The 12,881-nt window shown below is 37.4% G+C and overlaps 1 protein-coding gene across 1 annotated transcript in view; it reads left to right on the plus strand.

Annotated features, from left to right (window-relative positions):
* The first annotated feature begins 3,820 nt into the window (after positions 1–3,820).
* LOC131149253 (uncharacterized) overlaps positions 3,821–12,881 on the plus strand; it is a 144,226-nt gene continuing 135,165 nt past the window's right edge. The window contains exons 1-3 of the mRNA XM_058099539.1: positions 3,821–4,062; positions 4,187–4,337; positions 6,127–6,236. Of these exons, the coding sequence (XP_057955522.1) occupies positions 4,205–4,337; positions 6,127–6,236 (243 nt within the window). The 5' untranslated portion in view covers positions 3,821–4,062; positions 4,187–4,204. The remainder of the gene's footprint in view (positions 4,063–4,186; positions 4,338–6,126; positions 6,237–12,881) is intronic.

Here is a 12,881-nt window from a genome sequence, read left to right on the forward strand (position 1 = left end):
TAAATGACCCTAGGATACGCACATTTGCTCCTATGATTGATAGACACTTGATTAGGGTAAATGCATAAGGGAGTTGGAACCGAAATGCATAAAAAATGCATGTTTAGTCGACCGAACTACGAAGTTCAAATCCTCCCGGTCGACCGAACCAGGTTCGGGTCAACAGTTTGACCACGACCCAGTCGACCGAACCAGGTAGTTCAAAAAGCCCCGGTCGACCAAAACCCCCTGGGTCAACATTTTGACCATCTGGTCGACCGAGCCAGTTTTGTACTCCAACTAACTGGTCAACCAAGAGTCCTCGGGAGAAATCCCAATGGTCTGGTCGACTGAACCAGCCAGTTCAAAATGGCCCGATCGACCGAATCTCGGAAAATTAAAAAATTGCCCTCTCCTGATCGACCGAGCCTTTAGTTCAAAATTCCTCTCGTCGACCGAACCATATGAGATTTGGTCGACCGAAACTGTTCTGGTCGACCAGACCTCTCAAGTTGCCCTGATTTTTACCGCGGTTAAACATTTTTTAAACAGAGTTAAAATATTTGAAAGGTCATTAAACTTCCCTAATAATACCCAATAGGTCCCTAACGGTCATATCCCTTCCTATGTCTATATATATGAGATCATTTGTGCAAATTAGCAAGATTTTAGCAAATTTGATTAGGGAGAATTCTTTGAAAATTCAAAAACCTATAATACTCATTTTTGAGCCTCCTACACTTATACTTACCTTCTCATATTGATTAAACCCTCTGTAAGTTAATTAAGTGTTAGTCTAAGTCGGTTTGCTCTCCTATTTGTATTTGATTGATTCAATTTTCTTAAGAGCTAAACCTAAGTATTCTTAGGGGGCTTCGTTCATAAGCCTATCCTAAGAAGACTTGCTTAAGCTTATGAGAGTTGCATTTGTGTTGCAATATCTTAGGAAGCTCGTATTTGTCTTTGGGTTGCAAAAACTTTTTCAAAACATACTCAAATATCTTGTGTGATTTATATTGATATATTTGTGAAAAGATATTTGTGTTTGTGATATTGATCTTTGTTGCAATATTCATTGACTTACATATTATTTGCTGATACAAAGATTAAATGTATTTTGCAAACCAAGCATATACATTATTTGATATTTGCACGATTGAGATATTCTGCTGATTGGAATATTCAAGACTTGATTAACATCTTTGTTTGAGCATTTAGATTGAATATCTAGTGATACAAAGATCATATAGGTTTGCACTCTCACGTACGCATTACACTGATAGAAAATATATCCGAGAGTTGAACTATTTTGACCACACTGAGCTTACATATTAAATCATATTGTGGTGTATGTTATTGCGCGTATTTGGGTACATATCTGCTTTACACGAAAGCACAATCACTGTATCATTTGATTATATACACATTTGTTGTATTTTTAGGCATGGGCTTGAAGAGGGAGACTAGCCCTGGAATAGTCCTGGATTGGCTTAGACCCGGTTAGGAAAGTTAGGTGCGTCGTCATGTTAAGGCTTGTAGGTTGAGGTCAGCCCCGCTAATTGACCTAGTTAAGGTTGAGGTCAGCCCTATGCTAATTGACCTAGTTGTAATCGGTGTTGCTCCACCACCCTTAAGTGAGCTATTAGTGGAATCCTCGGACTTGCGAGCTAGAGGCGGGGACGTAGGCACAGTTGGCCGAACCCCGATAACATATTGTGTGTTGTGTATATTGTCGCACTTTATATTTATCGCACGTGTATGTTATTATGTAAATGATGCGCTTTATTTAAATTTTCGTATATTATATTCATCAGCGTATTTGGAACTGAATAGAAAGACCCTAGGTTGTTATATTCAGTCGACATCTAGTTTAACCTAGGAAAGAAATTTAAAATTCCAATTCACCCCCTCTCTTGGGAATACACCAATTCTAACACCTAAGCCTGATATTTTCGGTCATTCTAGATCACTTCGTCGACAATGCTCTGAATTTTAGCGATGAACCACATAAGGGCCTTCGTCGATGAGAACATAGACTTCGTCGACAAAGCCTGCTAAAATCTCCCTTTTCTTTTTCTTATTTAATTTCCTTATGTTCCTAGTTCGAGTCTCTACAACGTGTGCCTTGTAGTTGCATTAACACCTTAAAGGTATCCAGGTGATCAACCAGGTTGGTCGAGCCTTCGTACCTTTCAAAGGTTGGCATCTTGAACTTACTCCGTCATCTTGTCTATTTGATCAATCTTCTTGATCTTCTCCTCTAGTTCACTAGAAGATTCCACCTCTGGAAAGCACCTACACCTAATGGCTTAAGCTGTTGTTCCCATTTCCTCGCTGACCCATCATGCAAAAGGTATGCCGTTAGAGTGAGTGCGCTTTACTAATAGAATATCAAGTAAAGGGCTGTACTCCTTCGACTGATTTTGCGGGGTCAGTTTTTCCATTGCTCTCCTTCAGGGTCGCTATTTCCTTGGGTGATTCAGGATTTTCTGGTTGATGTGGAGGTACAAATCCTCCATGACCCTTTTGTGTAGGATCATGTTGAACATGTCTTCCATCTTCTTATCGGAGGCTTCCATTTTCCTGTGGAAGGTAAGGAATTCCTCCCTTTTCACTCCTAGTTGGTCTCTGGGTGTGGAATGAATGGAATGGGGTGGTTGATCAGCTGTAGTAGGTTCTGACCTTGAGTTGGTGGTCGTTGTCATGATGCAGGGATTGAGGATTGGAAATTAAAAACCTCTTAAAAGCGTTTCAAACATACGACGCCAAATGTTGTTGCCAAAAATGTCGATCTGACCTCTGGCGAGCTTTCCAATCCCGACCACCTGAGATAGACGAAAACAAATGTGGCTTGGATGACCCGGGGTGTACCCCGAGGGATCTCTCCGATGCCTAAGTAAGTGAGTGCTTTAGAGTGGTTGTAAGCAATAATGAAATTAGGTTAGAATGAGATACCTTTGCCTCTCCTTTGGACCTTTATTTATAATGATAGAGCTTGACCTTGAGGTAATATGTAATTATGGTGCCTGACGTGGATCACTCCGGCCATTATTGGGCGGGTGTGGATCACTCGAGTCAATATATGACTGACGTCAATGGCTCTGGTCGAACGGTTGACTTGGTAGGCGATTTCCCCCATTAATGCTAGGAACTAATCTTCTTTTGACTTTAGGGTAGGTGACTTGTTGGAAATATTTTATATAGAGCACAATGAGTACAAATAATATTCATAAATAAAATATAAATTATAAAATAAATTGAAAAGCATAATTGCACAGTAGAATTTGTAGTATATTAGTTCGATTCGATAATTTAAATTAAAAAAGTTGTATTAATATAATATTCAAGCTTAAATTTTATTTTAAATATTTTAAATTTACATTTGAATTATTATGAAAGAAAAAATATTACTTTTAATGGCTTTAAAATTTTAAATTATACTTAACGATTCAGTCTGGTTAACTATTGAATATTTGTCTAAAAATCGATTAACTAAATTTCGATTAACTATTTTAAATGGTTTGATTTCGATTCGTATTTTCTAATGAATCGAAACTTTAGTTCATTTAGGATCCGTTTAGATTAAGGATTTTGTTTGGGAAAAGGAAAGGAAAGAAAAATAAAAAGAAAATTTATTTTTCCCTATATTTTCCTTCTATATAAAATACCGTAAAAAATAAAAGTTTATTTTAACATAACTAAAGATTAGATAAAACTAGATATCAATAATATATAAAACAAACTTTTATTTATAAATTTGGTATATTTTTTATTTTATTTATTTTTTAATATTTTTCTTTTTCTCTCTAATGTTTTTTCTGAGTTCTGAACGTAGCTTTAATGGTTCTGGGGCAATGGTTGGGTAAACCGAATCAGGCCGACCCGTCCGGTGTGCTACGATTGCTTCCACATACGGGGAGACCGTTCCAACGGGGTGGGCAACTGTAGGTGCCTCTCTGTAGTCTGAACCGTCACGGTCCCAGCAGTCCCTTGTCCCCGACAAAGAGAGGGAAGATCTTGCTTAAGACCTCTAAGTTCTTTCTTTCTGTCCAGGAGCTCCCCCTTCGCGTCGTAGTCGGGCAGGTAAGAACCACAACACCCATTTCCGTTTTCTCTCTCTATTCGTGTGTGTAGATCTATCCGACTGATCAGTGTATGTATATGTATATGTGTGTTAACAATTGTAAACATGATCTTCATACTGTAGTGGGTTTGAGGAGGTTTGATGGAGTGGGCGACGATACATCATCTGGATCTTCGCCATGTTGGTTCTGGCCCGAAGCCCTTGCAGCCTCACGCCGCCACATTTCACCCCAGTCAAGCGCTTGTTGCGGCCGCAATTGGAAATTTCATCATTGGTGAACATCCCTGCCCCACTTTCTCTCAACTTTCATTTTCTGGTTGAATATTATGCACTTGTAGATTGAGGTTCGATAGTGAAAAACTGAAGACTAAAATTTTTCTACCTTGCATGGCAGAATGTTAGCAATGCGTGTAGGCAATTGTGAAATGTTGGAATGAGGGGGCATTCCAAAAAAAATAAATTATAACAGGTTGTAATAGCAACAACTTAAGTTAATTTTCTTGTTTTAGGTGGGAATTTTAAAGCTTCAATCGATGGCCAGAGATACCCTTAATTTCTCCTCCCCCCCCCCCCCCTCTCTTCGTGAGGACTTTTCCATACCATTGATCAAACAATGATATTTGGCAATCAATATATGATGAAACCAAAAATGATGAATGCATTTCAATGGGATGGTTGAACGTGTCCTTAGGTGGACCAGTGGCATGTGTGCAGTAACTTTTAAAGAGAGATTGGCACAATTTTTGTGGTTTGACAGTATATTCAGCTAAATAATTGCATTGGGATGAGTGAATGTTTTGGGCATGGTAACAAACTTCCATCTTTAAATTGTCTATAGCCAATTTTGTTTTTAATTTTTTATTGTTTGCATCTATGAAATGATTGGTGCTTGGTGTCATGTGCTTGTTTGAAAATTTCCCATTTTTCATCTCTACTGTAGACTAGAAAGTGGTTGTACTGTGAAAAGGGTTGGATTGAATGGGGTGGCTCTGCATTCCCCCCCAAATCTCCCACTCCCTCTAGTGTCCCACATTAATATCTTCTTCCCGTGTTTCCCCTATATTTTACATCATTTAGTATTAGTGCACCTTTGATCCACCACCTCTTCTTTCCCTTCAAGTCACTGTTCTCCAGTCTCTCTCTCTTTTCTTTGGAAAATCCTATAAAAGCTAAATAGAAATTGAAATGATAGTACTTTTCAACTACTTTGTTTATACCTGCCTTTTATATACTTGCTTATTTTTAATTTCTCACAAAGACGGGTCAGCTGCATAAAGAAAAGGTAAAAAAAAGGAGCATCCTAAAAGTGGGGGGAAAAAAAAAATCTCTTCTCTGTATTCGAACTCATCCCATGAAGGAAAACATTTAGCCCACTTCAGCTTTTCCACTCAGCCCAGCCAAAAAAAAGGGTGACCCAGGCTCTCTTCTTTATTTGGCACAATGCTCCTTGTATCAAATGACCCAGACCCTTGTCTTCTCTTTTATCATACCCAGATAAGCCCATTAAACTCCACAACACTGCTTCGTGTCAGTAACCTGCCACATTATCAAATTGGACTTTTAGACAAGAGCCCAATCTTGATCCTATCCTCTTGCCATCTCCTCACTTTGTTGATTGTTCATGAGAGAAATAAAAATTCTTGATTGCTTTTTAGAGAAATTGATTTTTGTAATTTTCTTAGTATTTGTGTTTCCTATAAATTGGAGTGTTGTTGTACCGCGCAAAGAGGTCGGTTAATTTGAATTGAGTGATGCACACCCCCGCCCTAGGCACGAAAATCTCTCTCTTTTTCTTTGTTGATTTTTCTTCCTTCTTTTTATCTTCAAATTTATTAAAAAAAAAAAAATGTAGACTTCTCCTGTATCATTTTTGTTATGTTCATAAATTTTTCACTTGACAGGGAAGCCTAACATCACAATTTCGCTGTGATTTTGCTTGAAACAATTGCATTTGTAGACTATATTATTATTTTCTTCCCAGAGTATATTTTTCTTAAAGATCTCTTTGCTTCCTTATCATTATTATGGAATTTTCCGCATCATGCTTTTTTTTTGGCGCACAGAGTTTGATGCACTGACTGGAAGCAAGATCTCTTCCATTGATATTGGTTCACCTATTGTTCGAATGTCTTATAGTCCTACAAGTGGCCATGCTGTGATTGCTATCCTCGAGGTTGGTCCTTTCATAACTTATTCATTTAAGATGTTTGCATTGCAGTAATACTGCGTTCTCTTCTTTCCTTTTATTCTTTGTAGTTGATGGACTTCTTGTCCTCCATTTTTTTTTTATCCTTTTGTCTCTTGATAAAATTTATTTTGATATGGTACAAAAATGAAAATCTAAGATGGCACCTTTTGTATTGAGCATCTTGGTTTAATTGCAGGTGTCCCAATATCTCAAGGCTGAATTATCTAATGAACAATAGTTTAGCAATATTGCTAAATATGGGATCTGCAAGTGCACTATTTAATCTTGCTGATTTTTGTGTACTATGTGAATAACTGGTTTTGCATTTGTTTAATGCATGTGATGTGGCCTGTTTTTTGTTTATTTTATAATTTTCATTGAATACAATTGTAGTTGACTGAACTACTACGCAAATTTTTTGTGGAGAGTTATGCTGATAATGTGGTTTTAGGCTTTTAGTGGTTTATATTGTTTTCTTATCTAGTAATTTGACACAACTTCTTGTTCTTGGACTTTGAAATTACGCATTTAGTAACTGTTGTCGTGTACATTATGAAAAATGACACAAAATTGAGTAAGTGTTGGGCACTCCTAAAGGGCAAATGTGTGTGTATGATGCTGTTAATATAATAGTCCAAGCATCTCATTGATGAATCACTTCTTTGTTTTATATGGCTCATTGCAATTTGGCTCTCATTGTTTGATGTTGTTTGGAGGTTGGTTAAATATAACTCTTGTCCCTCTCATATTGTTTGAATCTAAGTGGCATGGGACAATGAAAGTGTAGAGGTATCGGTTGGATAGGGTACTCTTTTGACAAGCTTGGACATGTGTTTGAGACACCTGAACATCTGGAATAGGAAATTGTGGAAAAATAGCATAATATCAAATAAAGAATTATGAAGGAGGATGTGGTGTGTGGGGGAAGAGGATGTATGTGTGCGCGTGAGTGTGTGCACATGTGGGTGTGTCTGCATGCATGTTTTTAGAATGCTGGAGGGTTTAGGTAATGGACACATTAACTAGACTACAAGATCGGAGTATACACAAGAACATGGTAGATGTATTCTCTGTTTTAATGATTTATACAGGGAAAGCTAATGAAGGAAAATTTGATGGTTAAAAGAGGAGGATATGCCCAAAAACTTGCTATTGCTGTATTTGTGTCTCGTTTCATTAATCCATGAAAGTTCTTTTTTCTTTTTGATTTTTTTTGGGGGTTGATTATAATCTCCATGTTGCTCCTATTTTTTCTCAACTCATGGGAGCATAGCTTCATGAAATTTACATCTTATCATGATTCCGAATAAGAGAGATGAAAGATTTTAATCTTTTGTTGAATGAAAGGAGTTGGGTTTTGGATGCTTTTGCAAGTCTTTCTTCACTCTTTTGACTCTTGTTTGTGGTGGTGGGCTTTATTTTTATTGCATTCTTTTATTTGGGAGACTAAGATGCCCTCTAAAATTATGTCTTTTTCTTGGACTATATTCCTAATATTTTAGGGGCAAAAATCCTTAATAGAGTAAAGACTTATAATTTCCTTCAAAGAAGGCAAAATAGATCACTATCACCTGATGTATTCATGCTTTATTTTGTAAGGAGAGTTGCTCATATTTATTTTTGCGTTGTTCATATTCTTGTGGCATTTAGAGTAACTTGTTATCTATGGGTAGCAGTGGATTTCCCTCCTTTGGCAATCTTTTGTCTCGTGATCTATTATATAGGTTTTGTGATTTGCTTTTGATTACAATGCAATGCTAGAATCTTCAAGGGTTCTTTAGCTCTTGCAAGCCTGGTTTTAGAGTAGGGTTCCCTTTCTTGTACCTATTTGTGTCTTACGAATGGGTTTTTCTGAGGAGTATCTTTGAGTGATGCAAAGGGATTGGAATGCTTTGCTTTGTTAGCTCTTAATGTTTTATTTTCATCCTTACATTTTTATATTTGTTCAAGGAATGACTTACCCTCCTCTTCGTGTTGTCATGGTTATTTAGCATTATTATCTATGTTAGTAGCTGATAGTTAGAAAGGTTATTATGGTTATTGTGATGTCCTTAACATATATTATAGATAGAAAGAGAGACCTATTGCCGTGATTAGGTTTTCCAATTACACAATATTGTTAACTTGGTAACAGGGCATGGTCCCGAACCTTAACCCTATTGCTGTAGCCATTGTCAAACCAAGCCCCTAAAACTCACAATCCTCTGCAAGTTTACCACTGTAGGAGAGCTGTGTGTGCAACAGCGGGCCTGAAACCAACTCAACAGCCATCGGAGAAAACAACATTAGCTGGAAAAATTGTGGACGACACTGCATGTTCAGAAACACTAATCCCTTGAGATTTTGCAATAGTAACACGACAGCCACCCATATACTCTGCTGATTTTTCAAGCCCCTTCACACATTGGTTGAACACTGGAAGCTCTGACTAGATGTGCTAGCACCTTCATAGATAGATATTTTTAGTTTGATCTGGCTCCATATGATTTGAGCCTCTATAAACCATCTTCTCACGTTTTGGGGTATGGAGTTCAGTCCAAATATAGTCTAAAGATCCAACCTTTTAGTTGTTCATGTGTGACACTGCCGGAATGATAGCTTGGTATTAGCTGGGTTCATTGGGGCTTGGAACTGTGTTATGTTGTTGTGTTTGTGTTTTTTTTCGTTTTATGCCGTTTGCTGTTGGTCTAAGTCACGTACTCTCGTGTGTGTTGGGAGGAGACCATAAATCCTAAAAGCATGTCTCCTTTTTCATTGCCACAGGAATGGAAGTAACTATGTGCAGCGATCTAATGTGATCCATTTAACATACTGAGAAGCCTGAGCACTTGTTTCAGTCTTGACTGAATGGCAATGGAACAGGAAGAAGTTGAGAGTAGGAAGGTGCATCGATTGTCTATCTATTGTGGAACTTGATGGAGCTCTATATTGCGTGAATGTGTATGCATCTGGATGTATGCAGGGAAATTTTAGACTGTCCAAACTCCTATACTCCAGAGCTGCATGTATTATCTGTACAACGGAGAGAGAGATAAGAGTGTCACTGAGTTCTTCATAGTGATGAAGCGCATCCATGAAGAGCTCAACATAATGCCACCTATAGCAGCCGATGTTCATGACATGCAATGACAAAGGGAGTAGATGACAGTCTTGGAGTCCTAGTGGGTTTAAAACCCTGAGTTCTATTTGGTCCGGTCCCATTCATAGTGCAAAGTTGCCATTCCTAATGTTTATTCTTGCGTATTTTGTGCCGCATCCACCATCCATTCCTCAGCTCTTTGTTCTTGCATTCCAACCTCTAGACCTGAGAATGAATTTGTTTTGAAAGGTGGTTCTGATCAACTGGGTAGTAGCTGAAGTTCCTAGTGGGGCCAAGTTGTTGTGGAGGAAGGAACAGACATGGTAGGGGTCTCTCTAACTAGTATACTCATTGTGGATGAGGTGGTCACACGATTTGAGCAGTTTTGGGATCTTCATGCAAATCGACATGCATCGCCAATGCATTTGCTGCATGTTCCTCTCTTACTGGTTCAGCTGCTGGCAGCAACTGCATGTTCTTCAGAAGAGGTGTATTGGGAGATCCGACATTATCATGCGTCCTAATAAACTGCTCTTCCCATTGCATTTCTTGTTCAGATAGGTAGTCTCGTAGATGATCTGTCGTCCCATACCTCTTCCACTAGTCCTTGGCTATTGATTCAACTACTATTAACCATATAACATGTATAATTAATTTATTTTTCTGCCCTTGAGTATACTGAAGACTTACCTCATGTATCCTTGTTGATGGATCCATTACCGCAGTATAAAGAATAAGGACGGTAAATCCTACTCTCTATCTCTCCCTTTCTTTTGTTTTGTATATTCTTAAGTTTCCCTTAAATCTTATGTTAGCTAGCAAGGTCACAAAATCCTTGAATTGTTCCATAACATTCTTTCTTGACTTTATTGTTGTTGAGGATTTGAAGTGAGGAACACAATTGGCGGAGGACATGAGGTTGGTGGACCTCACTACTTTGTGTAGCTATCTCCCCTCACTGCCTGTTTTGTGCTGCTTTTGCTGTGCTCTGCTCCACTTCAAATTCATCGGCGGGTTGGTCATCTGTTTGTTGAACAAGTTAAAACAATTGGTTTCTACTTTGAGTTCTATGTCTGGCCTTGAGTGCGAGTCTTGTTATTTGTGGAAGCACCATTATGTCTTGTTTGCTTCCCAAGTCAATAAATGGGGGATTAGCCCTTTCATGTTAATTTGTTACAATGTTTGGGCCCTAGTTGTGTTATGTCAAAGTTGAGTTTTAGATATTTGTCACTTTTTGTAGATGACTACGCAATGATGATTTGATTTGATTTAGTAAAGTACTGTTTGAAGTTAAGCTAGATCTTTTGTGCCTTTTGTTCTTATCTAGAACTTCATTGCCCAATTCACTACCTATATGACTAAATGTGGTGTGATTTATTAGTCATCTTCAGCCCACACACAACAAAATGGAGTTGTAGAGACTAGAGAGGAAAAAGAGACGTATCCTTGAAGACAATTGTACCATATTAGATGAATGTTCTCAAGTATTTTGGAGTGATGTGGTGCTCGCTTGTTGCTCTTTTATATTTTTCCCCTAGTGGTGATATAACTACCCGCATGGTCTTAAATTTCCATGAAATTATTGAAATTTTCATCTAAATTTCTGCTTTCTGTCACCCTCGAAATCAAAATGACATTCAATTTTCATCTTGCATAATTTCCATCAAAATTTCAAAGAATCATCCAAAATTTATCGCAATCTTGAAATTTTAGCGAAACTTGTCAAAATTTTAACTATAGAATGAAATTTCCTTGGAATTCAAATGTGACATTTGGACGCAAAGTGAAATTCTCTTTAAGTTATTTTTTTTAAATATATATATATATTTATTGAAACAAAAGATTATTAAGGGCTTTTGAAATTACATGAAAAATTAAACTTTCTACAACATTTTATTTTCCCACTAGTGTCTAAATTATTTTTATTTGTATAATAAATAATATTTAATTGATTTATGAATTTCATTTATATTAACCTAATATTTTAATACACATATTTTACTACAACTATTGCACCTTATACACAACATAGATGTATTTAATTTGTAATATATTAGTCCTAGGAGTTATATTGTCATGTCTATTAACCATTTCTAAAGTTTCATAAAAGAATTTCATGCCTCACTACTAATTTCCATCATTTTTTCAAATCGAAATCAAAATTGTTATTGAAATCTAAATTTCCATAGAAATTTTTGTACTTTTGGAGCTTCAAAATTTTAGTTGAAATCAGAAGTTAAGATCTTGACTACTTGGTCTCTTTTTGAGTACTTCTTTGGCCTCATTAGCTTCTTGTATATTTGGGTGTGTAACCTTTGTCCATCAGTTAACTCAAGGAGTGGATAAGGCGGATCCTCGTTCTATCAAATGTATTTTTAGGGTTACTTTTATATTCAAAAAGGGTACTTTGCATCATTTCTTTTCTATACTCGTGTTATCTTCTTTGATTCTACAACATATTACATCAATATCCTAGTCTTGATCACCTTAATGGGTTGTTTCCTTTGGCTAGTCTTCGAGATTCCACTCTATTGTCTTACCATAGTCCTTCTCTTACGTTGACATCTCAGTTTAATCCTTCTAGTTACGTGTATAGTTCTCATGTGCAGGTATACGTGCAGCAATGACTTAAGGGAGGAGAACCCCACAAGATCCTAATGCTATGCCTTTGATTTCCTTGTTTGATGATCTGACTTCCCATGATATTTACCTACCTCTTGCTGCTAGAATGGTAAATGCCCTTGTACCCAATAACCAATCTCTAATCTTGGTGGTTATGATTTCTTGCCACCTTTTGTTGTCACTCTTGATTGTTTCTCTTTCCAAGTTTGTGTTTGAAGCCTTTCCTCACTCTAGGTAGAGATGTAGTGCTACAATGGTTGAAGAGATGTGTGCCTTACTGGACAATCATACTTGGTGCGTTATTGGTTGGATGTTGCTGGGTGTAGATTGTGAAGGTCAATCTTGATAGTTTGAGGCCTGTTTCGTTGCCAAAGGAATTACTTAGGTGTTTGGGTTGGACTATTTTGACACATTCTCCCCAGTTGCCAAACTTGAATCGGTTCAACTTTTTATCTCCTTAGTCACCACTTGTCATTGGCCTTTGCATTTGTTAGATGTGAAGAATGCCTTTGTAGGGTTGTTGCTTAGGGGGAGTTAGCACTGGTATGTCATTTCAAGAAATCTTTGAATTGTCTCAAAGCTACCTCCTAGAGCATGGTTTGATAGGTTTAGTGTATTGCTACTTGAGTTTGGCCTTGAAGAGTGTGTGGTAGATCACTTTGAGTTCTGTTGCTCTCACTATACTGTTATTGGAACAATTTGGCTTGCTGTGTATGTGGATGATAGTGTAATTACTGGTGACAATGATTAGGATATCTAGAGCTTGGCATATTTTTTATGGTAGAAATTTGGATGAAGATTTAGGGTTGTTGAAATACATTTGGATGTGTCCAGATTTAGGGTTGCTGGGTGGGCTTCTTGATTCTTCCACAACCAGCTTGTTTGATTTGTACATTATAATAAAAGTTCAACGTGGGCTAATTGGCTGG

Source organism: Malania oleifera, chromosome 2 (genome assembly GCF_029873635.1).
Source record: "Malania oleifera isolate guangnan ecotype guangnan chromosome 2, ASM2987363v1, whole genome shotgun sequence".
Classification (NCBI taxonomy): Eukaryota; Viridiplantae; Streptophyta; class Magnoliopsida; order Santalales; family Ximeniaceae; genus Malania; species Malania oleifera.